A 27,695-nucleotide genomic window follows, 5' to 3' on the forward strand; every position below is an offset into this window, starting at 1 on the left:
ATTTTTTTGACTGTTTATTTGACCGTATCATTCGAAAAATTTTACTATTTAAAACCCGTACCGTCCGTTTCTATTTTTTTCCGTTCTCGTTTTTGTTAACAGTGATCCTTACTAATGGTAATACCTAGATAAGGGATCTTAATCTGTTTTGTTTAAAACCTCAAGATGACCCCATTGGTAACATGATGAATCTTTGGTGACTTGGACTGAATATTAAGGGCTTTCACCTACTTCATCATGCTTTTTTTTTCTTTTTTTTTTAAATAGGAAAATTCATTACCAAAAGGAAAGAACGGGGGGAGGAAGAAGCAAATCAAAAGGCCCTGCTTTTACAAGGAGGCAAGGACCAGCAAAAAGAAGGGGCGAAACCCCCAATAGGACACAAACAATAAAAACCATACGCAAATACAAAGGAAAAGTGGTACTACCTAGGGGAAGGCCCTCAAAGCGAAAAGTCCCACCAAATAATAGCGTCAAGTCATGACAAAGAGTATGAATACGAATTTCCGTACTTAAAAAGGGAAAAATTTTCTTGTTGGAGAGCTGCTTCTTGGGGTGAGGAGAAACAATGTTACACCAATGGTAGACATGAAGGGGGGCATGTGGGGCTAGAGAGTGGACAATAAGGAGCTGAGGGGCATCAGAGGGGGAGGGATCGGAGTACTACATCATGCATTATTGTTTGTGATGGGAGCTATTCCTCAACTTCAGAAGTTGGATGGGCATCTGTGATTATTGTGGATAAAAATTATATACAAGGAGCGTGTAGGAGTCAGAAACAAGAGGAATGCTCGAGGGGCTGCAAAAAGCCAAGCAGTTAAAGCTCAACATCGTTACCATTTGGACCGATTGTGAAAGATTGGTGGATCTTCTTCAGCAAGGAAAGGACTAATGCCCTTGGGAACCATTGTACTTTTTGTCAGATATCAACAGTTTGTTTCAGTCTCAGTTGTTAATCAGTGTAGATGCATGGTTTCAATAGCACATCTAGGGGTGTCAAATGGTCCGATTTCGGCCTAAAAATGAAGGAGACCAAACCAAACCATTAAGGAACTTTGGTTTTTGATCAACCTCCATTTTGATCCAATAGAATTTCATTTTATATCGATTTTTCAATATCGGGTTAGTAATGGATCGGTTTTTTTTTCAGGCTTGAACAACAATGAAACCTTATATCCATAGCCTGTAGTGAAGACATATTCGGTATAAACACTCTAAATCATCTCCCCCAAGTCAAACAAGTAAACAACTAGGAATAAGAAATTGATTTGATGTGTTCATGTTATAAATTGTAAGGGAAAGATAACTAATATTCAAATCATTAGATAAATTGAGTTTGTAAGGAATACATTATTTATTATTATAATGGAAAGATAACTAATATTTTTTTTTTTTTTTGGTAGAAATAAAGATAACTAATATTGAAACCAATGGATAACTACTATTCTTATGACACGATGAGCATGGTGTGGGGGCTCATATGGCTAAGGATCTTCTCCTGTTCACTTTAGCAACCACTTGAACACATTTGTTGGCTCCAATTTAAAGCTCCAGTTGGATTGAATCTGGTTCTGCACAGCCTGACCCAATAAGAACCCCTAATTTTAAGGAAACATAGCACCCGAGAGGAAATTGAAGAGCTACAGAAGACCTGATTTTTAATTGGAATTAGCATAGTATTACTTAATTCAGATTCCATACAACATTTTGATCAACAAACAGCTCAACTCACATTTGGTTGTTGTTGAAATAAACTATCATGTTGATCAAGTGCTAGCTCTGAAGGTGTCCCTGAGAATACCTTCATCTAGATTTTGACCTGCAGCCCACAAAAGATCAAGAACATCAGCATAAAAAGTAGTGTATACTTTAGGAGGATTAATATGGACAGAGACAAACAAAAATGCCATCCAGGTTTAGAGCTTTTCCTATAAACACAATCTTGGTCATCTGACTCTCTCCCTCCTGCCATCTGCGAGCTGGAACAATCTCATATATCTCCCTTACAGCCTGCTAGTACATTCAATATATTAAAATTTCCCTCACACATGATTCTTCAAAAAGAAATCCAGCCATTTCCGAGAAAGAAAATTTACTACCTATTCAAATTATATTTACTTTTCAAGGCCAACAGAGTTACATTTGATTTGAACTCTGAATTGAGATAGGACTGGGTTTTACTTTTGGGAACAAAAAAGGTTTCCTTGCCTGGTTCAGAAGTTAAATTTTGAGTCAGAAAAGGTCTGCCTTTTTGCTAGTGTTACAAGATGGTTTCCTGTTCAGGGTCTCCATAGTTTGAGTTAATAGTTGAGACGAATTAATTTTGACTATCATTTTGGCATAGGATGAGTCCCAAAATTTTACAAGGTTTCATCAAGTTTCAGGGTATGTTAGGTGGTCAACTCAAGTCTATGGATTCTTTGATGACAAAAAAAAAAAAGTGGGATTTAGGTACTTCAGCATCTGTTTAAAGTCCATTATTACAGTTAATGCAAGTGTAACTACAAGGAGCTTTTTCCTCAGGACTCTCATACTGGCAGGTTTAGCTTTTCAACTATGGTTTATTGTTTGATCTTTCCAACTTTTTACTGATTACACTTCTTTTATATGACAGGACATTATTTGGGACTGTAATGACAGACCCCATTATCGTTTTGATCCTTGAGTCATCAGTATATTTTTCTATCATGTTTGTCATTTTTCCCAAGGTATTTTGCTGATGGTCATGCCGAAGGTAAGTCCCTAGAGCAAAGTTGTTGGGTCTTAAGTTTTGCTGATGGCTATGCTGTAGGTGAAGCTTCAAGGCTTTTTTGCATAATTTTTGGTTTTTCGTCTGGGTATGCCTAGACGTCAATCTTGTATGCTTTTTCCATATTCTATGATACATCATTTGCTGACCTTTAGCAAAAAAGTTTGATTCTTTCTTCTAGATGATTCGCCACTAGTGATAAGCATGAAGATTTAGTTCAACTAGAACTTTTGTCCAATCCTAGTTTCTTCAGTGAGAAAGCAATGGTATGAGAGATTTAAAGAGATGCATTTAATTGGGCTAATAGTGCTTTATGGTGCACATATGTATAGACTATATCTACCAAAGCATAGATTTCATTAAAAGCAGCAAACTAACTATTTCGGAAATTGACTAACTATTTCGAAAGTCAAGTAGATTAAAGGACTCCACAGGCACATTAAGATTCAAGTTAGACCTCAAGGGACCTTAAGCAAAGCGGAGAACTCAAACAGAGTACGATGAAGTCAATTATCTCCACAAGATGAACTAACCTGTCATGTTGTTGTACTGTAAATTCAAGTAACTCACTGGATCGGAATTGAATATTAGAGAGTAAATAACTTCTTATTGTGACCAAATTAAGTTTCAGATACCATGCTGACTCAAGAATCAATAAGAGCAACCGCTTTTTCACTTTATTATGATGCAAAATAGCCAAAAGAAGCAGAATGTGAGGCTGGTCGCACTGAGAATCTTCACAAGCAGCTAATACAGATCACAAAACAGGATCTACTTTTACATCCTCGTCACAGATTGGATAGGAAGGTAGCAGCAATATTTTGTCCACACATTGAAGTACCTAGTTTCCTATTCCCTAAAACCCTGAAACCATAATACCGGGACTTGAATAGATACACTGGTAAAGGGTGCCCAATGATCTTTTCCTCCCTCCACAGCCCAGCAAATGGTTGCATACGCCTGATCTGCCAAGACAAATATAAGCCAGAGTTTCATGTTGTGCCGAATTAATTAGATCATGGGTTCATATAGATGAGAGATGTGTCTATCATGACCTAGATCTAAGCGCAGTTATGGTTTTTCTTTTACATCTCATGCTCTCTCTTGAAGGGCTCATGTAAAACTGAATTTATATTGTAGTCCTTAACATACTCTAATCATCAGACCCACAAATGCAACATTCTAGAGGGAGACAGAATATAGAGGTGTGAGTCAGAAGAGGGAAACGAAATATTGGTAAGAGACTTAGAAGGTAGAATGCCAAAAGCACAACAAATAGATTCTAAGCCCACGAAAACAGTATAAAAAGACAATTATCTTTCAAATGATTCATCCATCGTTAAATATTTATGACAGAAAACAAGTAAATGGTACTTATGCGAAAATCTAACCTGTAAAATATGCAGTTGATCTGAATTTTGGACACTTAAAACCCCTTTACAGCGATAGACATCCATGTTATAACTCTTCTCCCAGAGAATCTCCTCAAGCCATACACGGAACTAGAAAATGAAATTGACATCAGATAAATGGATATTGCATACCATAGGGTAAAGAAACTGATTTATAGAGGAAATATTGTCATCAGAAGTTAAATACCTTTTTTTACAGTGCTAAAACCATCTTAACTTTCCTTTCAGGAAAAAAAAAATGAAAAGGAAATGAAAGAAAAAAAAGTTAATAAGAAACATAGATCAATCTAAGTTGTTGGTCTATCTGTAACTACCCTGTTCAGTTCTTCTCATTCAAACCGTATCTGGTAACAGTCAGTGCCACCAAACTCCAGCAGAATCCACCCTGATAACAGGTCCATAGACTTGATGCTATACTTCACACTTCACAGATTGCCCAATTTTTAACACACCGGATATACCAGCATATCGCAGAAGGTAGACCCTTTCAGACTAGTATGATTGCACCAGATATGTTTTCCTCCTCCCATCTCTGCAGTAACAACATTGGCTATGTTTGGTTGCAAGGGATATTAAAGGGAAAGGAGATGAAAATTTTCAAACCTATGAAAGAAACTTTTTGCAATCATTACCCCATGTGGTTGTATAAACTGCTTAAATTTCTTACCATATTTAGTGATGATACATTTTACATGTCATTCTTAATTTACGTTTTAAACTAAAGGGATTTAGTGTGAAGTAAAGTGAAATTTAATAACCAAATATGCAATGATTTGGAGTCAGTAATATAGTCACATGGGGTAATGATTACAAAAGTTTCTAGAAATTTTCACTTCTCTTCCCTTTTATTCCCCATGCAATCAAACGAGGACATCATGAGGTGGCACTGACCATCAAACAGATTCAAACTCCCCTATCCCAAACTTTTTTTTTTCTGATTCCCAAAAAGCAAACCTGCACCTCTCTTCCTCCCCTAATAATTCAAAAAACCTTCGAAGACAGACATCCAACTCCTGCTCTTTCGACAAGATTTGGAAACCCATCTTCTTCGATGTCAGCTCTAAGATTGGCTTCACCCGTCATAGTTCAGTTCGAAATACCCAAGGAACTGGCACATTGTTGTATCCTGGAGCCTCCCCCCTCCATCTTCTCCCCCCACCCCCCCCCCCTCTTTAGTTTGGCCTTCTAGCCTTTGAGCTCCTCTTGGGCATTGTGCTCCATGTGGCTCCTTCACCCCCCTCTCCCTTTCTATATTCTTCTTCCTGATAATGAATTATTTATTCATCTAAAAAAAATGAGTATCTTAAGTTACAGGAACTTAAATTTGCAATGGAGATAACACCAACTTTGGAGATTTTATGCCCACTAAAAATAAAAAGGCGTACCCGGTGCACGAGGCTCCCGCATGTACGAGTTCCGGGGGGCGAGAACTACGCAGCCTTACCCCGAGAATGTCGAGAGGCTGCTTTGACCGCTTGACCACCATGTCGCAACATTTGTACCTTACCATTGGACCAAGAGCGTTGCAAGCCCCTTGGAGATTTTAAGCTGACTCTCAAATCAAATTGCATTTGGGAAAACCTCATCAATGAACTCATATGATGACTAATGAGAGACAGAGAGAGAGTTCATCTATTTGATCATGTTAGGTGTATTACACCACTGGGTTGGCAATATTAAGGGGAAAAAAAATTGGTCCTAACAAGTAAAAGAAGTAAGAACGAAGGCATATACCAAGGTAGGAGTAGGACCAATTAACCAATATCAAGCAGAGATTCCCAAGAAGAACTAAGAAGTCTAGCTTGGCCTCAAATTAGCAATCTTAAGAATAGAACAAAACTAACAGAATGAGTAATTTCTGAATTTAAGCTAGTAAGTCCACCTGAATGAAATAAAAATAACCTAAATAAATGGTGCACCATGATCCAATAGTTTTCTAGGCAAAAGTGCACATACCTTATCAAGATTAACCTTATGCTGATCAGAAATGCACAAGGTTCGCACCCCACTGTTATGAACATTCACGGTAGACATAGACTGGCTCTCTTTCAACAGAGCTTCCAAGTGAGTAACATGCTATTAAGGCAAAAATGTATCCAATTTAGAAAATGAAATTCCAATCGAAGTAGAAAAGGTGGGTACATGACTGACAAATATTTTCAACTAACCATGGCATCATAGGCCCCGCAGTCCAATATCTTGGACAAGTCAACCTGGCACCGGACAGAACGGATGATATTTGCAAGAGAATTAATTTCATGGATCTCCTTTTCGAGTTCTTCTAGAACATCTGCACTTGTCAATTTGGAATCCTCAGGAGAGACCAAATCAACCTTATTAAGAATTACCACATCCTACACAGAATAACAAAACTTATAACATCTCCATTACCCACATCCATCATGTCAACAAAAACAACTCGTAGAAATATACAAGCCAACAGCTAGACTGAAGACAAGAATAGACTAAAGATACAGAGGATTCAGAAGATCAGTACTTCAGTAGAAGAAATTCATGGCATACATCCAGATCACCTACATCCGGGAATAATAAAGCACAAAATAATTACCGCAAATGCTATTTGAAGAAATGCTTCAGGAAATGAAGATGAACCACTATGCTTACTGAGCTGCAGTCGAAGGTTTTTTGCATCCACAACCTATTTGGATAGGAGATTTTTTAAATAATATGATAGTATAGCAAAGTTAGTAAAAACATGCAAGGAAAAAAATGATAAAAAAATCATGAAATTTGCATCCATTTGAGCCACACTATCTAATCATAAAAAGTTACTTATTAAGGATTTAAATTTTGGCTGATTCTTATTCAGATGGCCACCTAATCTAAATCAGGATCAGTGGCCACGGAACTGAGTTTAGCATGTGGATCAACCAGGATTGGTATAGTGAGAACAGATAATCCTCATTATTAGTGCAGTAATCAAACCCTTTTCTAGCCACTGCTTTCCTCTCCACCTTCATGTTGAGCTCTGAAACAACTCCAGAGCATTTTCCATCACAAAATCTCTCAAAATCTTTAACCGTGTTGCATAAGAAAACGAAAGAGAACACATTTTATGCTAGAATTGAAGGGTCGGGTTGGTTAAGTTGTCCAGGAGTCGCTTATGCCTAGGCGTCCAGGCAACCTTTGCTGGAAGAGCGCTTAGGCGCCTTGTTGGTGTTCCCTTGTTTTTCCCCCCTCTTCCAATGCATTGAGTCACCTAGACACTGTGACAACTCTGTTTGAAGTGAGATTTCTCCTATTGACTCCAATATTCCCCCTTCACTCCTTTGCATGAACGCCACATATTGACATGAACAAGAGATCTTATGAATTCCATGCTTTGGGTTTTTTTTTTTTTTTTTTTTTGGCTATGAAAAAGAAAACACTGGAATTTTTTTACATATAATTTGTATTCTTAACAAAGAATACTGTTGCTGAAAATTAATAAAATATATGACATCCAGCAGAGGAAGCATCCAAAATGGCGACAGAAATTAATCAACCATGGTAAAAGGAAACGCACAGTAATAATAGAGTCCAGTTTGACAGCTGATTCTAGTTGATCATCCAACCAAAGAATGGATGCAAGAGGGGCAGGGTTTGCCAATCCTGTGGTCTCTAGTAAGATGTGATCAAGTCTGTTTACACCAAAACAATTAACATAAAAAGCATTAGCTATATTGGATAACCTAGCAATAGCCAACAAGAGATGACATACTAACTATATGAGAGTACCAGAAAAACCCCTTATCAGTCGTTAAGCTAGCTGTCAATATGTTGCTATGTAACTTGTAAGCAAATAAAAAGGGCATTGCATATATGTGACTGGCAGTCTTTATCCATAGTAATTGATGTAGATAAGTTCTACTACAAGCATTACCATCGCAAGAAGGGAGGAACCAGGCCTCTAGTAGGTTCCTTGAATGAACATGTTCTGGTTCAATCGAACCAGGTTCAGGCCAGACCAACCAAGTCTGGGTATTTTTTGCTTCACCCAAAACCAGTCCTAATTAATCCAGTCCAAGTCTTAGTCAAAGGGTCAAAAGTAATTATGCATGCATGCAAAATTTGATAAGCATTATTTAGTTAATTACAACTATTATCTTTAGTCTTAGAAGAAATTATTTCAATCAATAAGTCAGTTCATAGATGATTTTGTAAGTCCTTGAAAATGTCAAATAGTTCATTGATGGTTGTGTAAGTACTTGAAAATTATGTGAACCCTTGAAAATGTGCAGTTCATTACAGGAGAAAGTCCCAATGAGAGTTATAACCTTCCCAGCCATTCCATAAAAAGGCATTTTATAAACATTTTGAACAAATTAAAAGTAGAATAAAACTTCTGGCTTTATGCCAATAGCTGTGAGATGCAGTGGAGTCACTATGTTTGTTTTGGTTGGCAAGATACTGACCTAGACCTTGGTGAAATCTTTGGCCATAACCCTCCTATCTCTTTCTTACTTCTTCCTTTGTTCCTGCATTAATTTTTTTTTTTTTTTTTTTTTTTAATTTATCCACTGATTTGTTCGTAAGTTGTGCTGTGGTAGTAAGCTGTTGTTTCGGTGGATTCTTGAAGATGTTTGGTTGCTGATCATAAGGGGCAAACAACATTTAAACTAACTTCAGTTTCGCAGTTCTCCCAACCCTGTGGTTCTTCTATTTTATGTTCTACTACTGAAACTGAATTTCATTCATAACTCTATATCTAGCCCTTAGATCCCGTTTCCAGAATCCCTGTTTCACATAGTTGTCAAGGCGTCGCCTAGAAACCAGGCGGCTTTGCCTAGATTGGCGCCTTGCTGGTGTCACCTTAAGACTTCCCCCCCTAGACCACCTTGGTTCGCCTAGGCACCATGACATCTATGCTATTTAGATTTATTAGCACAGTTTTCAAGGAGTTGCCTCGGTATCCAGGCTCTTCTTGGCCCAAGGCGACATCACATCTCGTTAACACTTCACGAGTTTATGTTGATTTTTTTTTTTTAATTAATATGCTTATATTAAATCCTATGCTTTGTTTATTATATATCGGTTTTCTCATATTAGGTCATTACTAGTATAATTAAATCATATTTCATTGATAAGGCTTCTAAGTTAATATAAGCATAATAATATAAAATTATCATTGTTATATTATAGTCATATACCACACCGAGGGCACCTAGGCAATGCCTTTGGTCTCTTAGTCTCAAACTCTCAATGACAACTATGGTTATTAGAATTGCTCAATTATGGTTGTGTTCTCAACTCATAACAATCCTATCTATTGATGATTCTATTCTATTGCAAGAACCGAACCAAGATCCCATTAATTTGGTATCAAAGCCTTGACCCAAGGTATCAATTATGGTTGTGTTCTCAACTCATAACAATCCTATCTATTGATGATTCTATTCTATTGCAAGAACCGAACCAAGATCCCATAAATTTGGTATCAAAGCCTTGGCCCAAGGTAGCTTTAATACTTCGAACTAGACCCTAGACCCCATGGCACAAGTAATTAACATGTTGAAGCAATTGACTGATAATATGACCATGATGGAGCAGGCTTTGATTCCATACCTCTACGGAGTAATGGACAACCAATCCAATTGACAACCAATAACACCCATCAGATCATGAACTGACCGGCACCAGCAGCCCACTTTAGAGAAGCATGCGAGATCATACTTTGATCAAGGCACACTACAGCGACACCAAGATGACCCTCGCAAAGTGAAGGTGGAGTTGGAGTACAACAAAAACTTGACCCCCAAGTATTCTATGACTAAATGTGCTGTTTGGATCATTACTTTGATTGTCTTGAGCTTTCTGAAGCTAGGAAGTTGAAGTTGACCAGCTCCAAGCTCTGGGATCAACACAAGAGTGGTGGCGCAACTATGAGACAATGCTGGAACGATGAAGAAGAGAACTCACTATGTGAGAGGAGATGCATGAAGAGCCAAAGGAGAAAAATATCTTCCTTAGACCTTCCAAAGGTGTTCACATGACAAGCTCAACACTCTACGTCAAGGCTCAGTTTTCGTGATAGTGCTAAGTATCAAGCCCAAGAGGCTAATAGATTTGGTTCCTCTCCCTTCTCATGTTTGAGTTAGCATTGAGGCTAACGAGTAACAAGTTCATACGGCACATCATTGAAGTACACATTGACGTATGTCAATGCATTGCAACTAGTAATGACACAAACAAGGCTGCACCTGATTGTCACCACTGAGTCATTGACTCTGAACCAGGCACACAATGATGGTACAAATTGCGCGGAAGAGGTTTACACCCAGTACCAATACAAATTTGCACCCTAAGAAGATGGGTCCATTCAAGGTGCTGAAGAGGATTTGACCCAATGCCTACATGCTTGAGTTGATACCTTACATGTCCATTAACAATATTTTTAAGGTTGTTGACATATTATTGATGCGATGCACACCCGTGGACCGATCCAAACCTATTTGGGTATCCAAATAGAGATGAACTGGATCCATATTTGAGTCTTGGATCTAGTAGGATTTTATAAGTCTAATTAATTTAGGAGAATAGCATATTTACTTTATTTTATTCTACTTATTTTAAGAAGTTGAGTACAAGGAGTTAGAGTCGATTTTGAGCTTGTTTCCTTCTTATGAATTGCTTCCTAGTTTAGGCTAGCTTCTATTTCAGTTAATTTTCTATTTTACATCTTTATTTTCCCTATATAATGGTTGTAACCAATGGAGAAATCAAAGAATGAATTGAGTTTACTGTTTGTGAAGCCTGCGGGCATGTTGGTGATTCTCCTTCCCCCCCCCCTTCTTTTTGAGATTCCTCCCTCACCCCTGCAACTCTGAGCATCTCAAGGATTTCTTCCCTTCCCCTACCGGCCCTCCATCAACTTGGTATTAGAGCTGAAGGATCTTATCCTTTCCCACTCCATCAGAGCCAAATATGGTTCCGATTCATCTCTATCTGGAGACCCAAATGGGTTTGGATTAGTCCACGGGTGTGCATCTACATCAGCCCCTTGGACTTCCTTCTCCCTCTCGTTGGCCCCTCCTTTGTTGCACCGCAGCCCATGCCAACTTCCTTGGTTCGCTTAGGAGAGAACTCCCACTTCTGGTTTCCATCTGCAAGGAGAGATACTTCCCCTTTTTGTCGGTATTGTAAACCCCACCCACGAGACTCTTTTTTCTCTTTTACTTTCTTTAATTTTTCTGATTTTCCCACTTTTCCCTCTCTTTATCTTTAATTTCCTTTATCCTATTTTACACTTGCTTCCAATTCTACCCTTCCCACATACGCAATGTTTGCTTTGTGTCTCTAATTGATTTCCTTCTAATTACCATTATGCCCCTCACTTAAATATCTCCATTTAATTACCATTCTGCCATTCCTCTTTAAATTTCCATATATTTACTATTTTTCCATATTCACCCTTACCTTAAGTGTTCTCTTCCATAATGGGGCCTAAAGTGCTTCCAATTACAAATCTGGTCACGGAATCTTTTGTGTTCAATTCAGTGTATAACTACCCAATGGAAAGCTTGCTAATTTTTTTATTGATGAGCGATTAAATGACAATTTTGTCTCAAGATCTGCGGTGGATATGTTGTCAAAGGCCAATCAGATCATCATTGAGTCAGAAGATGATGTATTCGTTGAGTTCTCTGTCTCTCAATATTTTGACAGTGCTTTTTGTGAAGTGTTTGATTCCCCTCAGCACATTATTAAATTGGGTCGAGAGTGGTTAGAAGAACGACATGGCACCCTTGATCTTGATAAAAATTCGTGCACCATCCAGCCTCTTTCCACATGCGTCAGAGATTTGTTTTTCATGGATTAGCTAACTCAAAGAAGGTGGTACCACCATTGCAACCACAGGACAATCAACTGAATCAACACAAGAGGAAAACTGTGCAGTTATGGAACCAGTAATTGCACCGGAAAATGAGAAGCTCATAGCTCATGTAATGATGGACTTCATCACAATGCCTCCCCATTATAAGTTTGTTCTCCCCCATGATTTTCCAGACCTGAATGCTCCTCCAAAACTTCATATCTTGGATTTTGTCTGTGTCATGGACAAAAAGCATTTCACCCATGCTCCAAAGTAGTTATTGTTACCCTTCTAAAAAATTCGTGGACGAGTTTTTCTCAACACCGGGGGAGTTGATGCAGATGCACACCCGTGGACCATTTAGGTATCCAAATGAACTGGATCCATATTTGAGTCTTGGATCTAGTAAGATTTTAAAAGTCTAATTTATTTGGGAGGATAGTATATTTACTTTATTTTATTCTGCTTATTTTAGGAAGTTGAGTACGTAGGAATTAGAGTCAGTTTAGAGCTTGTTTCTTCTTTTTTATGAATTGTTTCCTGGTTTAGGCTAGTTTGTATTTCAGTTAAGTTTCTATTTTATGCCTTTATTTTCCCTATATAATGGTTGTAACCAATAGACAAATTAGAGGATGAAAAGATGAATTGAGTTTTATGAAGCCTACGGGAGTGTGTGCCGAATCTCCTTCCCCCCTTTCTTTGTTTGATTCCTCCCTCTCCTAGTAACTTTGAGCATCTCAGGGTTTTCTTCCCTTCCCCTGTCGGCCCTCCATCAACTATGTATATGGGTCAGCATTCCAATGAGGGTGATACCGAGCACCGTGTATCAAATGCCACGGTTTGCTTCACCAAACAAGAACAAGATTGAGGATGTCGTTGATAACATGTTTACTATGACACAACAAGGAGGCAGTTACCACTCTTTCCTAGTCAAATGGAAAGGTCGTCCATAACATGATTGCATGTGGATGCATAAAGATGATTTCAAGCGCATAAACATGGACCTTTATGAGCATTATATGTCATTTACATTTGTCGGAGTTGATTCTTTCAAGCTTGGGAGAGTTGATGTATATAAGTTCAGAGTTGATGTATATAAGTTCTACTCCAAGCATTATCATGACAAGAAGGAAAGAACCAGGCCTCAACCTTAGCCCGCAATTCCTTGAATGAACATGTTCTGGTTCAACTGAACCAGGCTTAGTTGGTTCATTCTAGACCAACCAGGTTTGGTGTTTTCTGGTTCACCCAAAACCAGCCCTAATTAATCCAGTCCAAGTGTTAGTCAAAGAAGGGTCAAAAAGCAGTTAATGCCTGTGTGCAGAATTTGAAAAGCATTATCTAGCTGGTTACAACTATTATCTAAAGTTAGAAGATATCATTTCAATCAGTAAGCCAGCTCATTGATGGTTGTTAAGTCTTCGAAAATGTTCAGTTCATTAAATGGTCAAAGAGTTTAGGAAAAAGTCCCAATGAGAGTCTAGAACCCTCCCAGCCACTCTATAAAAGGATTTCCTTTAAGCGTTTTGAACAATTTAAAGTTGAATGAAATTTCTGGTTATACGCCAATAGATGTGAGATGCAATCGAGACCAGCGAGATGCTGGGTTGCTCGGTGAGATGCCTTGTTTTGGTTAGTGAGATGCTAACCTACATCATGGTGAAAATCCTTAGCCATATCCCACTTATCTCTTTCTTACTTATTCCTTTATTCTGCAAATTTTTTTCTTGAATTTATCCACTTCGTGTTCTTAAGTTGTGTGGGTAGTTTGTTGTCGTTTTGGTGTATTCTCAAAGTGTTTGGTTGCTAATCATAAGGGAAAAAAAATGAGTAAACTGACTTCAGTTTTTTGCAGTTCTCCCAACCCTATGATTCTTCTATTTATGTTCTACCGCTGCAACTAAATTTCATTCATAACTCTATATCTAGCCCTTGAATCCTTGTGGTTTCTTAAAGGAGTATTAGACACATTGGTCCCTTCCTTTGACCCAAATTTGAATCTGATCATATAGTTGGAAGTTGAGCTGTTGAAGGTGCAGATGAGGTGACATGCATAGCGGAAGCTGAGACATCCGGTGAGGTAGATGGGCTATCAAGCTGAGACAAGAACTGGCGGAGCACTACAATATCATCCCTAGAGAAGGAACTGGTATCTGCCTGTGAGGCTCCTCGAGGATAATCCTTGATCACGAGTGTGCCCAGGTTTTCCACAATGATCACACTGTCAGGGTCAATCCCTGTCATCCCCACGGGAAGATCATTGGCCTTGGCCGCCTCTATGCCATTCTCTGTGAGTGGTGGAAGAAATAGCAGATCGTTCAAGTGGAGGAGCAGACTCCATAGCACCTCTTTGGTCTCCTCACTCAATAAGTAGCTACACACCTCATCAAGGGATGGAAGGAGTGACCGTCCTAAAATCTGTATCCAGATTTGCTCATAACCAAGTTCAACCCCCTAGTAAGATCAAAACTCGCTCCTTTCCAAGGGATTTGTAGACCTTGGCTTCATCTTCGGGATTAGACAACTGAAGGTCCCGATAATGATCATACTCCTCCCAGAGTCCTACAACAGTATTGTAATATTCAAAGATAGTCATGTTTCCTTGCTTCATAAAGAGAGCCTGTTGGAGGAGTTGGTAGACATTAACAGAGTCACCCACCCTGTCATAGGTCTTAGAGACACTATCCCAGATATCCTTGGCTGTTTTCTTCCGAATAAATCTTCTACTAATCTCAGGTTTCATGGAAAAGATGAGCCAATTCATAACAGTGGAATTTGTAGTTTCTCACTTATGATATTCTAGGTTAGAGACAACAGGAACCTTAATAGCCCCATTAATATATCCAAGTTTCCCTCGACTCCTCAAGGATAGCTTCACAGAGTGTGACCAATCCAAATAGTTGGTGCTATCTAACTTGACAAGGGAAATCTGAGTGTTGGGGTTGTCAAAGACAATCTGGATGGGAGTGCTACTACTCGGCTTACCCGATGTAGCTTCCAAAGGTTCAATGAGATCAGACATGATGAGTGGATACTCCTAAACAATCAAAGTTGGAGATCAAAAGCAAGGGGCAACACAATACCCTAATATTGTCTTCTCAAAACCAGAAAAAAAAAAATTCCAGCAAGCTAAAAACATATAAAACTTGGGATAAAACCAATCAAATCCACTATTAAACTGTAGAACTTCATTCCAATCCCACACATATGCATCATAAGATAGGATACATGCATCAAAAACAACCCAAGAGCACAATACTAGTCATTTCAGGCCATATATGCAGAAAAAAGGTTGCTGTCGACACCTAGCAGCAAGTAAAGATTTGAGGTGTGTTCCATCAACACCACAAATCTCAAACCAAAACTTAGGATGGCCAAACAAGGGGCCTTGGGCGACACTTACAGGCCTAGCCCCATCCCCAACACTTGCTTGAGGAAAGAGAGAGAGAGAGAGAGAGAGAAACTTGAAGTTGGACCTGGCGGTAATGGTGTACAGGCCAAGAAAGCTTGGTTTGGGCTCCAATAATGCTTTGCAATGCTTCAATCCCCCTCCAAGAGTCTTCAAGATGCTTCTAAAGCTCCATTAGGCCACCTTGTTGAATTTCTTTACATAGTATAGTCTCTACTGGAACCCTACAAAACAAAGGGGTCCAAAAGAGACTCAAAGAATGAGAGGAAGAAGCCTTAGTCGACTCTCAAACTCCTTATAGCAGCTCTAATACCAAGTTGGAAGTTGAGTAGGAGAAAGAGAGAAGAGAGAAGAGAGGAAGAGAAGAGGAGAGACGATGAGAGGAGAAAGAGAAAGATGAGGGCAGAATCATGTGTGAGTTCTTTTACTCACCTCACATATATTAGTTTCTACTAATACTTTAGGGATTACATATTCCTCCCTAGGGAGGTGAAAGAGAAATAAAAGAAAATACAAATTAGGACAACTTAACATAAACACAGTTCCTAAAGTACCCCTATTACATACATTCCAACACATACTAGAAGTTGATCTGATTCAGAATCCCTGTTTAGAGTTATTAGAATTGCTCAATTTTGGTTATGTTCTCAGCTCCCTGAGATTTTGGCTATTGAGGATTATGATTCTACTCCAAGGACTGAATCAGAATCTCATTTGTAATCCATAGAATGCAACAAACTCCTATTGAAGGATTGTAGGCAATAGCTTCTGCTGTTAACGATAACATTGGTAAGATGACAAACTCAAAAACAACTGTGTGTACGCACATTCTAGGAGCGTTACTTCAAATAAATTTTGGTACGAGTGTAGGACCACAAGAGAAGAAAATTAACACTATGGTTTATTTGAGAATCATAGGAAAGGTCAGATAGGACAACGCAAGTGTACATCTAACAGGTTGAACCATTGTAGTTGGTCATGCAAGCTATGAAGTGATGAAGAACAGATATTGGATGTATCTCGACTTTCTAATTGACATTTCGCCAATGTGCAATGGTAACCAACCACTTGATCACTTTCCAAGCAATTCCTGTATGGCTCAGTGAGTTTCTGCTGTGGTTATGTAATTGATCAAATTAAGATACTTAGCATAAAACCCGGACCATTTAACAGATTAAATAAGATTACCTATCCTTCCTTTGCACGAGTTGTTCTAACGCTTGAACCAAACTATGCTTAACGGTACAACAAATGCAACCATTTGCTAGCTCCACCCATTCCTCGACGAGGGCACCACCTTCACCGTCATTTATCATTGCCCGCTCGACTCCAATCTCCTCACCAAACTCATTCAAGATTACAGCAATCTTCTTACCATGTTGAGCATTCAATATGAAATTAACAAGCTGACATTTCAACAATCCAACAGTTAGTTGATTCATCCCTCGACATGATAAACAGATTAATTAACGAACTCGAATACGATAAACAATGCAAGTAAATATCAGGAAGAAAATGTGAACATTCGAGCTCCGCCATTTTCTCATTTGAAGTTGCAGCAAGTAAACATGAATTACAGAAAAATCGAGTGGGAGATCTTGAATTTAATGAGGCCAATCAGGAGATGACTTACAGTTGATTTTCCAGATCCAAGATAACCGGTAATAATGGTGACACCGACCGAACCTTCAGTGTTTATTCTTCGATTCTCGGAGGTTTCAGATGATTCCAATGAATTCGCTTCGTTGATTCCGTCAATCTGAACTGCAAGTGGTGCAGCATCGTCGTCGTCTTCCATGATCTAACCAGAGTATTAAAGCTACCAAAAGACTTCAATGGACCTAATTTTCTAAGATGAAACCGATACGGTGGCCTCAAATGATTTCAGCGGCAGCGGCCGGCGAGGGAAATTTCCTTCTTGGAGGTAAAACTGATTGAGCACGGCCTTGTTGCTAAGACTAGCAACCCAATTGGCTAGATTTCTGCCACGTGGATATGATTGTTCATTGCCGTTGGATGTAAAAGACTTTTTTTGTGTGTTGTGTGTGTGTGTGTGTGTAAAGAAAGACATTGTTTATGAGAGAGAGAAAGAGAGAGAATGCCACCTCGCCTCATGGCATCCAACATGGAGGTAGGATAGTCATTTCATTGCCCTATGGCTTGACGTAAATGCACATGATTGGGTAACGTTTTTTATTTTACCAAAAATAAATAAAATTATTTTCATAAAAAAAGGGTGATAGAAGGGTTTTTGGTTTCTACTAAAATGAAAAAAAGAACGGTTCTTGTTGATGTGGTTACTATGTTAGTGTATGAGCCAATGAAAAGATAGGCGGAGGCACCAAGAGGCGTTCATGGGGGCAAAGAGGTCTTTTCATGGTCTTTTGTATCTAGGCATAGAGAACGCAACCAATGACGGTTCTTTTGGGGGAATAAAGAAAGAAAAAAAGGTTAGGCACACTGCCCACATACCACAAACTAGTGCCCACTATGTCTATCTCTCTAACCCCTGTCCCCAAAGGGAGGAGAGAGAGATAGAAACAGTAAGAGCTAGCTTACCTCACATGGGTGGTGTGCTTATTCTTTTTCCAACAAAATAAATAGAATTACTTCTTTTTTCTTTTTTTATTTTGTTAGAAATATATTTGTTCATCGGTTGATGATCAAAATGGACCTCTGATACCACCAGAGAGTGGTGCATACGATTTTGAGGGCATGATGTCCACCATGAGGGCTTTGAAGGACAGGCAAGATCAGCTGTTAAGAAGACTGGACGAGAGTGTTTCCAGGGAGGAACGTATCCTAGAGAGGCATTCTACCTTGGAGAATTCCTTCCTCAGACTGGGCCAGGACTTGGATACCACGGCCAATGCCATCTCAGCGGATTTTGGCCGACTGCAGAGGGATGTACAGCTGGTGAACTCGAGGTTCGACAACTACGACCGTCGACTCAACGTCAACTCTAGACCTCAGGTGAACAGGGTAGTAGTATTGGACGATAACGACGACGATGATCAGTGAGGACTTAGCTCGTCCACACTAGCTTCTCATCTGTTCCATGTTGTCTATCCTATTGTATTTTTCCTTTCTTTTCTCATTCTTTGTACTTTCTCTATAACTGGACTTATTTGTGGGATGATGTGTTTTGACAGTGGTCTATGGTGGATTTGTATATTTGATAACTTGTATAGTTTAGTCGTGGTGTCATTGTTAATTTTGATCACTGTTATATATATGAATATGTTGTTTATCAGGTGTTTGTGTGAAAATTTTTGGAAATCTCATTTTACGCCGTTATGCTGCCGAAATTTCGTCAAACTTGTACTCGATGGGTTATGATACCAATTAATTAACCTTTTATTTTTTTTTTCTCACGTATGCCATGAATGCAATATCTAAATGCAACCAGTTTTATTCCTTTCTTTCTTTGGCTTTTAACTCTTTAAAGTTTTTACATTAACTCAATCCCATTTCCTATTATAGATTCTACGGGGTCTAAACGGTATGTTGTGAGTGGAGTAGAGCATCACCGCTCTGATACCACCGTTGTTACACCCCGTTCACATAGAACCGGGCCAATGACCGGGTTAACACTGGTTAACCCAAACCTGCCAGGGTCATCTGATACAGTATTCCATCACAGCATACATGCAACTAAGAAAGTGCTCATCAGTTTAGCGGAAGACTTGGTTTACCTATGAATATTCCCATAATACTTGATACCCAAATTGTAATATAATAGTTAAGTACATGTGGGCCCGAAGGCATGATATTTACACAAAAAAAATACAATTTACATATCAAGTACTCGAAAGGAATCATCAAAAATCAGATAGTACAGCTCAGCTCGGTATCAATGTAGAGCTCAGTTCGGTATCAAGGGTAGAGCTCAGCTCGGCATCAAGGTTAGAGCTCAGCTCGGTATCAGAACTGCGGTGCCGCAGCACAGCCCTAGCACGAGCAATCCGTGTCGTGCTCTAACTCTTCAGGGACCCACCAATCCTCTTCAGGGAACTCAACTGTGGGACCCGACCCGTGCTCTTCAGATGGATGACCTGTAAAATCATCTAAAAGAGGTGCACATGTGGGATGAGCTCACTAGCTCAGCAAGTGGAAAAAAGTACCACACAGCAGTCCACACAACAAAGTACAACCATATGCACTATATGCTATGCAATACATTTTAAATCATATCCACCTAAGCAACATTACTAAGTCTTTGGTTTAGTGCTACTACAACCACAGTGCGTGTATACTCTGGGTACGAGCCGCGAACTCCATCCCGCGATACACCCATAGGACTATCGGAGAAGGTCCACCGTGAGTACTCGAAAAAATAAAACATGCCAACCACCGGCTCTCAACATAAAGTAAATGACAGAAATTAAATGTGCTGACTCCAGCAATTTAAAAGCAGTATGATTGGCCCTCTTGAATATACCACCGGGGTTGCCGACTGTCCTAATGACCAGTCGGGCGTATGTCTAACCGCCACAGTGACCCGACAACCGCGACCACTGCTTCCCCCTAAATGGTAACCCAACACCTTAACCCCTGTTGGGAAGGGTCGTAGCATGGGAAGATAATCCTAAACCGTATGTTCCTATATGACAATAGTACGATTGCATAGTGCCACCACGTCCCATACCACGGGCCACCAATGCACTCGTTTCCAAGTCGACTACGGCATCTAGTCTATTAATGCATCATGCACAATGATGTCAACATCCACCACATAAGCATATCATCACTTGGAAATTAGGAAATAAACACAACACCCATGGCATAACAATGTGAGGATGACTAATCTACATAGCATTTTCATAATGACATAGCTAGTCTATATACAATTAAATGAATGCCAAACAATGCCTTGAAACAAGGCCAAACATCCTCTCCCCACTTACCTGTAGTGTACAAGGACTCACGCTCAGTACAAGTGAGATCCGGTGCGAGAAGAGTAAGATTTGGTGAACCTATCATGAGTGAGCGGGGTTAGTATTTCATCACTTTGGGATCAAAATTAACAAGATCCAATGACCAGATCATGTTTAGAATCCTAAACGAAGGTCGCACGTCCGTTTTGGGTCCAATCGGACGTAAAAATCACGTTGGAAGCCTCTCGGGTGGGTCGGACAGCCCACCTGTCTAACCCACCAGTCTGACCCACCGGTCCTGACCGGCGGGCAGGAACCTGCCCGCCGGTCTGGCCCGCCAGTTGGCCCCGAGGGTCTGCCCTCTCAGGCGGGTGCCCTCAGGCGGGCCAAATGGCCCATCGGTCTTGGCCCACCGGTCTTGGCGGGAAAATGCCATTTTCACCTGAAACCTTCCCCAACCTTTGGAAAATCAAATGGGGCTCTTCCAAACCCATTCTCCACACATTCAAGGTCTCATAATGTGGTTCTAACCTAGATCTAGGTTAGATTTAAGGAATGGAAAGCCATCTTACCTTCTTTGCTCAAGAACTCCTTCAAAACCCCAAAATCACTTCAAATCAACAATGCTTCTCCAACCTTGTAAATACTTCTTCAAATCCTTCAAAATCAACACATAGATCATCTATTAAACCTTAGATTCATCATCTCAAAGGGGATTTACAAGACCTCAAGAAACCCTACCCAAATCAAGGGTTTTACTTGGGTATGGTGAAAGTTTAAGGAACCTAGCCTTTGCTCACCTCTAAACGTAGATCTAGTGTTGGAGATCACTCTTCCGACGTCGGAATGGGAAGATCAAGCCTCGGCGCCGCTGAAATCCATCTCTTCTTCCTCTTCCTTCTCTTCTCCTCTTCTTTCCCTTCTTTTCTCTCTCCTCTTTACTCTTCTCACCAACGTCCGAGTGTCATAAATGAGAAAAGAAAAAGGAAAACATAAATGCTATTTATACTTCCTAAAAATAACTAAGTAATCACATGGGTGGATCACTCAGGTGGGTGGATGTGCCCACCTATGACCGCCCACCTGAGGGCCAAAACTTGGCCAACAAGTGGGATTTTGACAGAATTCGACCCTCGGCACGAATCTCACTCTTGGCATAAGATGTAATATATGTATGCGCCTCAAGATATGGCTACATACCTGCTTTATCCGTACATGACCTTATGATATGTGCATGTACACGGCTTGGGTACACCCGTCTCCTCTGGCACTGGCTCGGACTTGTCTGGCCAGCCGGTGTTTAAGGTCACCCTTGCCATCATAGTCCATAAGGAACCCGCCTTAACTCTCTCCGGTTCGGGTTCTGCATGGTTAAATCGGGTCAACCGTGTAATAAGACCGGGTTTAAGAAGTAGGGTATTACATGAGGTGCCTAAGTAAGCTACGACATGATTAGGATATTCCATAATCTTCATCTTTAATGATAATAGACCAAAGCTCTTCTTCTCCTCTTAATCTTTTATTTATCTCTTAAGTTGTGGTGGAAATAAGAAATTTTCATTCCTAAACTATGATATAATGTTTGCTAAAATCCTTTGATTTTTGTTTGGGTGAGCCACTATAGTCAAGACAAAAAATCTCCCCAAGAATTAGTCGAGGTGCGCGTAAGTTGGCCCGGACACCTTGGTTAACAGAAAAAAAAACAGTCAAGATAAAAAATAATTAAACCTGGTCACGGGTTACATGGTCTCGGCCAATGTTAAATTTATGAGAATGAATCTGATTTTGTCCGAGTTAGTGTTAATACACATGAAGCTTGTCGAATTTGGTCACTTCTCCCATACCCTTACCTTCTTACTCAAACTACATTTTGCTGATGTAGAATAACAAAAAAAAAATAAAAAATTGGTTATTGGAGTTACCTCGACGATGTTTCCAATGCAGTGAAGAAGATCTGATTGCTTTGCGCGTCATCCCACAAGAACATACACAATCTAGGGTTTACACCGATATCATTAGGCAATGGAAGACAATCCTTCACAGCAATGCATACTCCAAATCTAAAGAACATGATGGAATTCTTTAGTGACACTCACTCATACAAGAGGGAGATATAAAATACGAGAGAGAGAGAGAGAGAGAGAGAGAGAGAGAGAGAGAGAGATCACAATCAGTTAGTTCTCACATGGTCGTACCTCTTTATGAGGATCAACGGGGTTTCTCAGACCTCTCTTTGTGAAAAGAGTGATAAAGGTCTAATGATATCTATTGATTGGGAGTCGCCATCTAGATTAGGGTCTAGTACCCATTTAAGTGAAATTAAAATTGAATGAAGCGCATTAATTGTTCTTCTTATTCTATGCACACTAGAAGCACCAAGATGTACCATGACTTGAACGAGTCCTATTGGTGGAATAACATGAAGAGGGACAATGCTTTGTTTGTAGAAAAATATTTGACTTGCCAACAAGTGAAGGCAGAGCATAAGAGGCAGTCAGGACTTCTACACCCACTAGAGATACCACAGTGGAAATTGGATCATATTACTATTACAGCATTGCCTAAGTCACCTAAAGGCTATGAGGCTGTATGGGTCATAGTCGGCCGTTTGACTAAGTCTGCGCATTTTCTTGTCTATTCCATGAAGTATACAGTTGAGTGAATGGCACAAATATATATTGATGAGATTGTCAGATTACATAGTATTCCGGTGTCCGTTATGTCTGATAAGGACCTAACATTTACCTTAAGATTCTAGAAGAGTGTACACCAATGCTTGGGAACTAAACTTAAACTTTAGCACAACTTTTCACCCACAAAAGATGGACAATCAGAGAGGGTGATTCAAATACTTGAGATATGCTCCGAACTTGTGCCTCATATATGCAGGGCAATTGGAGAAGCATTTACCTTTGGTTGAATTCACTTAAAATAACAGTTTTCAGGCAACCATAGGAATGGCACCATATGAAGCATTGTATGACGGGAAGTGACGATCTCCCCTACTGTGGGAGGAGGTTGGTGAGTGCAAATTATTGGGACCTGAGATTGTACAAGAAGCTCAGGACAAGATTCAACTTATTCAAAAGAGGATGACAGTGGCACAAGATAGACAAAGAGCTATGCCGATGCTAAGAGAAAGGAACGAGAGTTCAGTTGGGGACTATGCATTCCTGAAGATTGCACCTATAAAGGGAATAATGAGATTTGGGAAGAAGGGATTCATTGGTCCATTTGAAATACTACAGAGAGTTGGACGAGATGCTTATAAATTAGCATTACCCCAGCCTTAGTAGGAGTGCACGACGTCTTTCATGTTGTGTTACTCAGAAGGTACTTGGTAGATCCATCTCACATTTTGAGCCATGAATCGTTGCAACTAAAGGTGGACTTGTCCTATGAAGAAGTACCTATTCAGATCCTAGATTATAAAGAGCAAGTTTTATGGAACTGTACCATCTCGTACATGAAAGTTCTCTGGGGCAATCATAATATCCAAGAATGCTCATGGGAGAAATAGGACGAGATGCAAACAAAGTACCCACATTTATTCGGTGATTCAGGTATGTAAAATTTGTTTTTGAGGAGGGGAGACTTGTAATACCCTGAAATTTGACTCATGGGTATTTTTATCTTTTGACCATTGTAAGGTCAGAGTGACTTAAAGTGGGGATACCAGATAATTGAGGGTGCATTGGTACTTAGTAAGTGCTAAAAATCATCCATTAGAGGTAACTACACTGTAGAATAACTTTAGAGCTTTTGCCCTGGGAGTTACCATTTTGCCCATGAACCCTGATTTACCATTTTACCACTAGATCATAATTTGACTTTTTATTTTTATTTTATACTTTTAATCTCAACCCTAATATTGACTTATTTAATAAGAATTAGGCATATATAGATAGATATATACATATTATCTACATATACAATTAACTAACAAAGTGGATAAGACCTAACTAACAAAACAACCTTAACTAATTGTTGCTAATTAATAATTAAAAAAGTAAAGCTTTCATAACAAAAATCGTGGACTTTCTTTTTGAAATTTGGACAGCCTTGAGCATAAAGTAAGGGAGATAGAGTAGGAAAAAAGAGAGAGAGAGAGTTGGAGATCGATTATGACCACTGTTAGTTAAAACGGGAAAGGCAAAAAAACAGAAACGTATGGTACAAGTTTTAAATAGATAAAAACGATGAACGGTATGATAAAAAAAATGTCAAAAAAAAAGAAACATCAAACAGACAAAAACGAATGGTACGAGTATTAAACGTGTAGCTTTAAAAAAAAAGGACAATATACTCATGCAATTTGAGAGATTATTACATGTATACATGTATCTAATGTTCCAAAAGCTCTGAGAGTCCCAAGATAAAATAGCCCAATGGGCTACAAGAAGATGAGTTGTTGCTAGCTTTTGCTTCTCCTTACTCAATGGGCTATAAGAATATGAGATTTTTTTTCTATAGATAGTATGGAAGTTAAAAATCAAAACCCAAGTACCATATTGTCTTCACTCTTCACTTTTACTAATAGGTTTTTCTTTTTTTAATTAATTAATTATTTTTTTAATAAAATTCCTATTTTACCCTTAAAAAATGAATACACGTTTAAAACGGATTCTTTTGCCATTTTCCTTTTTCCGTATTCTATAATAGCATATGGGAAAACGCATTTTAAATGGAAAAAAAATGCAATTGCATTTTAAACGAATTTAAAACACGTTTTAACTAATAGTGATTATGACTAAAAGAGAGGAAGAGAGAGAGTTGGAGATAAAATAGGAAAGGGAGAGATAGAGTTGGAGATAAAATATGGAGGGGAGAGAGAATCCAAAAATGGGCCTCTCTTGTCTCTCACCCTCTATTTAAGGAAAAGCAAAAAGGGAAAAAAGAAAAAGAAAAAAGGGAAATCATAGAGAAGAAAGAGAAAAAAGAAGAAGAAAAGAAATCAATATTTCGAAACGGTTTTCAAGGTAAGAGCTTTTAGTCTACGGTGTAATTACTTTTAGGGTGATTTACATCAACCTCCTCTGAAATTTGCCTATACTACATCCTTCCCCCTAAAAAATCATTTATTACATTTAAACCCAAAAAGGTAACACGGTTAGGCTAGTGTTAGTTTTAGAACACTAAAAAGACAAAATTACCCTTCTTCCTCTTCTTCTTCTTCTTCCCACTTCTAAATGTAACCAAATTCAAATTTGATGTCGTATGTTCCGACCAATTCAACCGATACCAGATTAAAACCAAACCAACAGAAGAACAAAAAGAATGGAAGAAGGAAAAACACATAATTGATTAAATTACGCAGGCGACGGGGATCTAGTCGGCCTAGCAGATGAGATCGCGGGTACACTATTGTTAAGAGTGCTAGAAAATGAGAGGAGGAGCACTATATCAGAATCCTAAGTCATTGTAAGCGGTCTGCGATGCCATTACCTGCTCAAGCCACTACGTCGCAGCTTTTGCTGGGACGTTCTGAGTTCTTTTGATTGTGGAAAGGCCCATAGTCGACGACGAAAGAGCATGGTGGTGAGCAGGTGAACTTGCAAGTGAAGATGAACCAGTGCTAGAACCACTGCTCCTTTGCCGAGAATAGATCGTACTTTCGGTGCATCTTCGATCCATATCTACGTCAATTGTCAATGTGTTCAAGATTAGGACATAAACTATAGATAATGTGAATCAAACACAACCCTAGATTCTCGAAAACAGATAAAACGAAAAGATAGATCTTACTGCTTAGTGCTGAATGCTCTGGATGAGATTGGAAAACTTTTCGTGACTTCTAGAGCTATGCTAGAGTTTAAGAAGAAGAAATCGAAGCTTTAATTCGTTAACTGTAAGACCTCTTCAGCATCCATTATAGGACGACATGGCGACTGGTGTCTCTCCAGATCGAAACTGAGATTTCGAACTCCGGAGTTTCAAGGTCAAAAATACTACAACTATGATGAAGTCCAAGGCGATAGAAATTTATCTTTCCCTTTCTTCTCTAGTTTCCCAACTCTCCAACTCAATCCTCGTATAATGATCTCACTAGTTCTTTAAGTCTCTATGTCCCAGAAATGTCGGTTCAGTGGCGGAATCCAAAATCCAAATGGAATTTGGTTACATTTAAAAGTGGGAAGAAGAAGAAGATAAGGGTAATTTTGTCTTTTTAGTATTCTAAAACTAACACTAGTCTGACAGTGTTACTTTTTTGGGTGTAATAAATGATTTTTCATGGGGGAGGATGTAATATAAGCAAATGCTAAGAGAGGTTGATGTAAATCACCCTACTTGTTATGTTCTACTTGAGCCATAGACTATAATTTAAATGTATGGATTTTGGATTATGAGTTTGATGAGGAAGAAAATGAGACTTTGACATGTTAAGAGTATTTTTTTGGGCTCATGCCAACCCAACTTAACCCTACTAGGCTAAAGCCTAGGCCCAACCCCTGTTTGGCTCATGCCAGCCTAACTCGACCTTAATTAGGTTGAGTTGGGTTGGCATGAGCCCAACAGGGGGTCAAGTTGGCCCTGATTTTTTCCAAGGTCAGGTTAACCTTGACTGACCCTATTTTACCATTTATGTCATATGCATTAAAAAAGAAGAAGAAGAAAAAGAAGAAGAAGTACCAATAGATCAAGAATTAATAGACAATTAAAATTATGAAGTGTAACATAATAATAGATGTTTAGGGCACCTAACCATGAGAATCAATGACGTAAATTTCATTATTCCGAATCAAATGATAGGATAATAGCCTTAAATTATATTATATAAATCATGGTTGAAATCAGGGCCGAGCTGGGCCTAGTCCTCAACCCAAGTCTGGCCCCACCCTAACCAGCTCTCGGGGTCATAAATCTTTCCCTAGGCCTTGTTCAGGTTCAAGCCGAGCTAGGGCGGGTTTGGGCTGTCAGAGCAAACTTGCACTCCAAGTAAGAAGTATATATTCCCAAGAGGCGTGAAAAAATAACACATTTATCACATGGGTTTTCTAGAGTATTCTATGTGTTTAAGAGATCTTAATGTTTGTCTTGGTGCATGCTTCAGGCGATAATAACGAGATTGGTACAAGATATGGTTGAAGATTTACTAAATCCCTTGAATTTTGTAGAACCCGACATAATATAAAAATTGGCCAACATAATTGGTCATTGGCTAATGTCTGCCTGGATGCAAATGACGTTGGCTCGAATCAGTAGAACTCTGGATCGAATTGACTCAGTAGATATGGTTCTATTGGGTTGTTGGCTCAATTTAGGACAGTCTAAAGTCTGTTGGGTGGTATTGATCAATTCTAAGTATGTAAAAATCATTAACCAATTTTGAAAACAAAATTGATTATTTAATTACCCATTCTATGCCAGCATTTAAGAAAGAATACACTGCCTAGGTCTGCGAAAGGATCTCGATCATAAATACATGATCACTTTG

The 27,695-nt window shown here is 39.1% G+C and overlaps 1 protein-coding gene across 5 annotated transcripts; it reads right to left on the reverse strand.

Moving 5' to 3' along the window:
- Positions 1-1,256: 1,256 nt before the first annotated feature.
- On the reverse strand, positions 1,257-17,313 carry LOC122079499 (COBW domain-containing protein 1). 5 transcript variants are annotated; one of them, XM_042646025.1, is made up of 10 exons: positions 17,017-17,313; positions 16,572-16,789; positions 7,688-7,802; positions 6,731-6,820; positions 6,330-6,515; positions 6,118-6,237; positions 4,141-4,251; positions 1,929-2,010; positions 1,733-1,819; positions 1,257-1,571 (listed from the first exon to the last, which is right to left on the reverse strand). In XM_042646025.1, the coding sequence occupies exons 1-9, from the start codon at positions 17,179-17,181 to the stop codon at positions 1,767-1,769; spliced, it is 1,140 nt and encodes a 379-aa protein (XP_042501959.1). In that variant the 5' UTR covers positions 17,182-17,313; the 3' UTR covers positions 1,257-1,571; positions 1,733-1,766. The 5 variants fall into 5 exon arrangements, with proteins under 5 accessions (XP_042501959.1, XP_042501960.1, XP_042501958.1 ...); XM_042646026.1 differs by having other exon boundaries at positions 1,257-1,580; XM_042646024.1 differs by having other exon boundaries at positions 1,257-1,651.
- Positions 17,314-27,695: the final 10,382 nt, after the last annotated feature.

This window comes from Macadamia integrifolia, chromosome 5 (assembly GCF_013358625.1).
Source record: "Macadamia integrifolia cultivar HAES 741 chromosome 5, SCU_Mint_v3, whole genome shotgun sequence".
Taxonomy (NCBI): domain Eukaryota; kingdom Viridiplantae; phylum Streptophyta; class Magnoliopsida; order Proteales; family Proteaceae; genus Macadamia; species Macadamia integrifolia.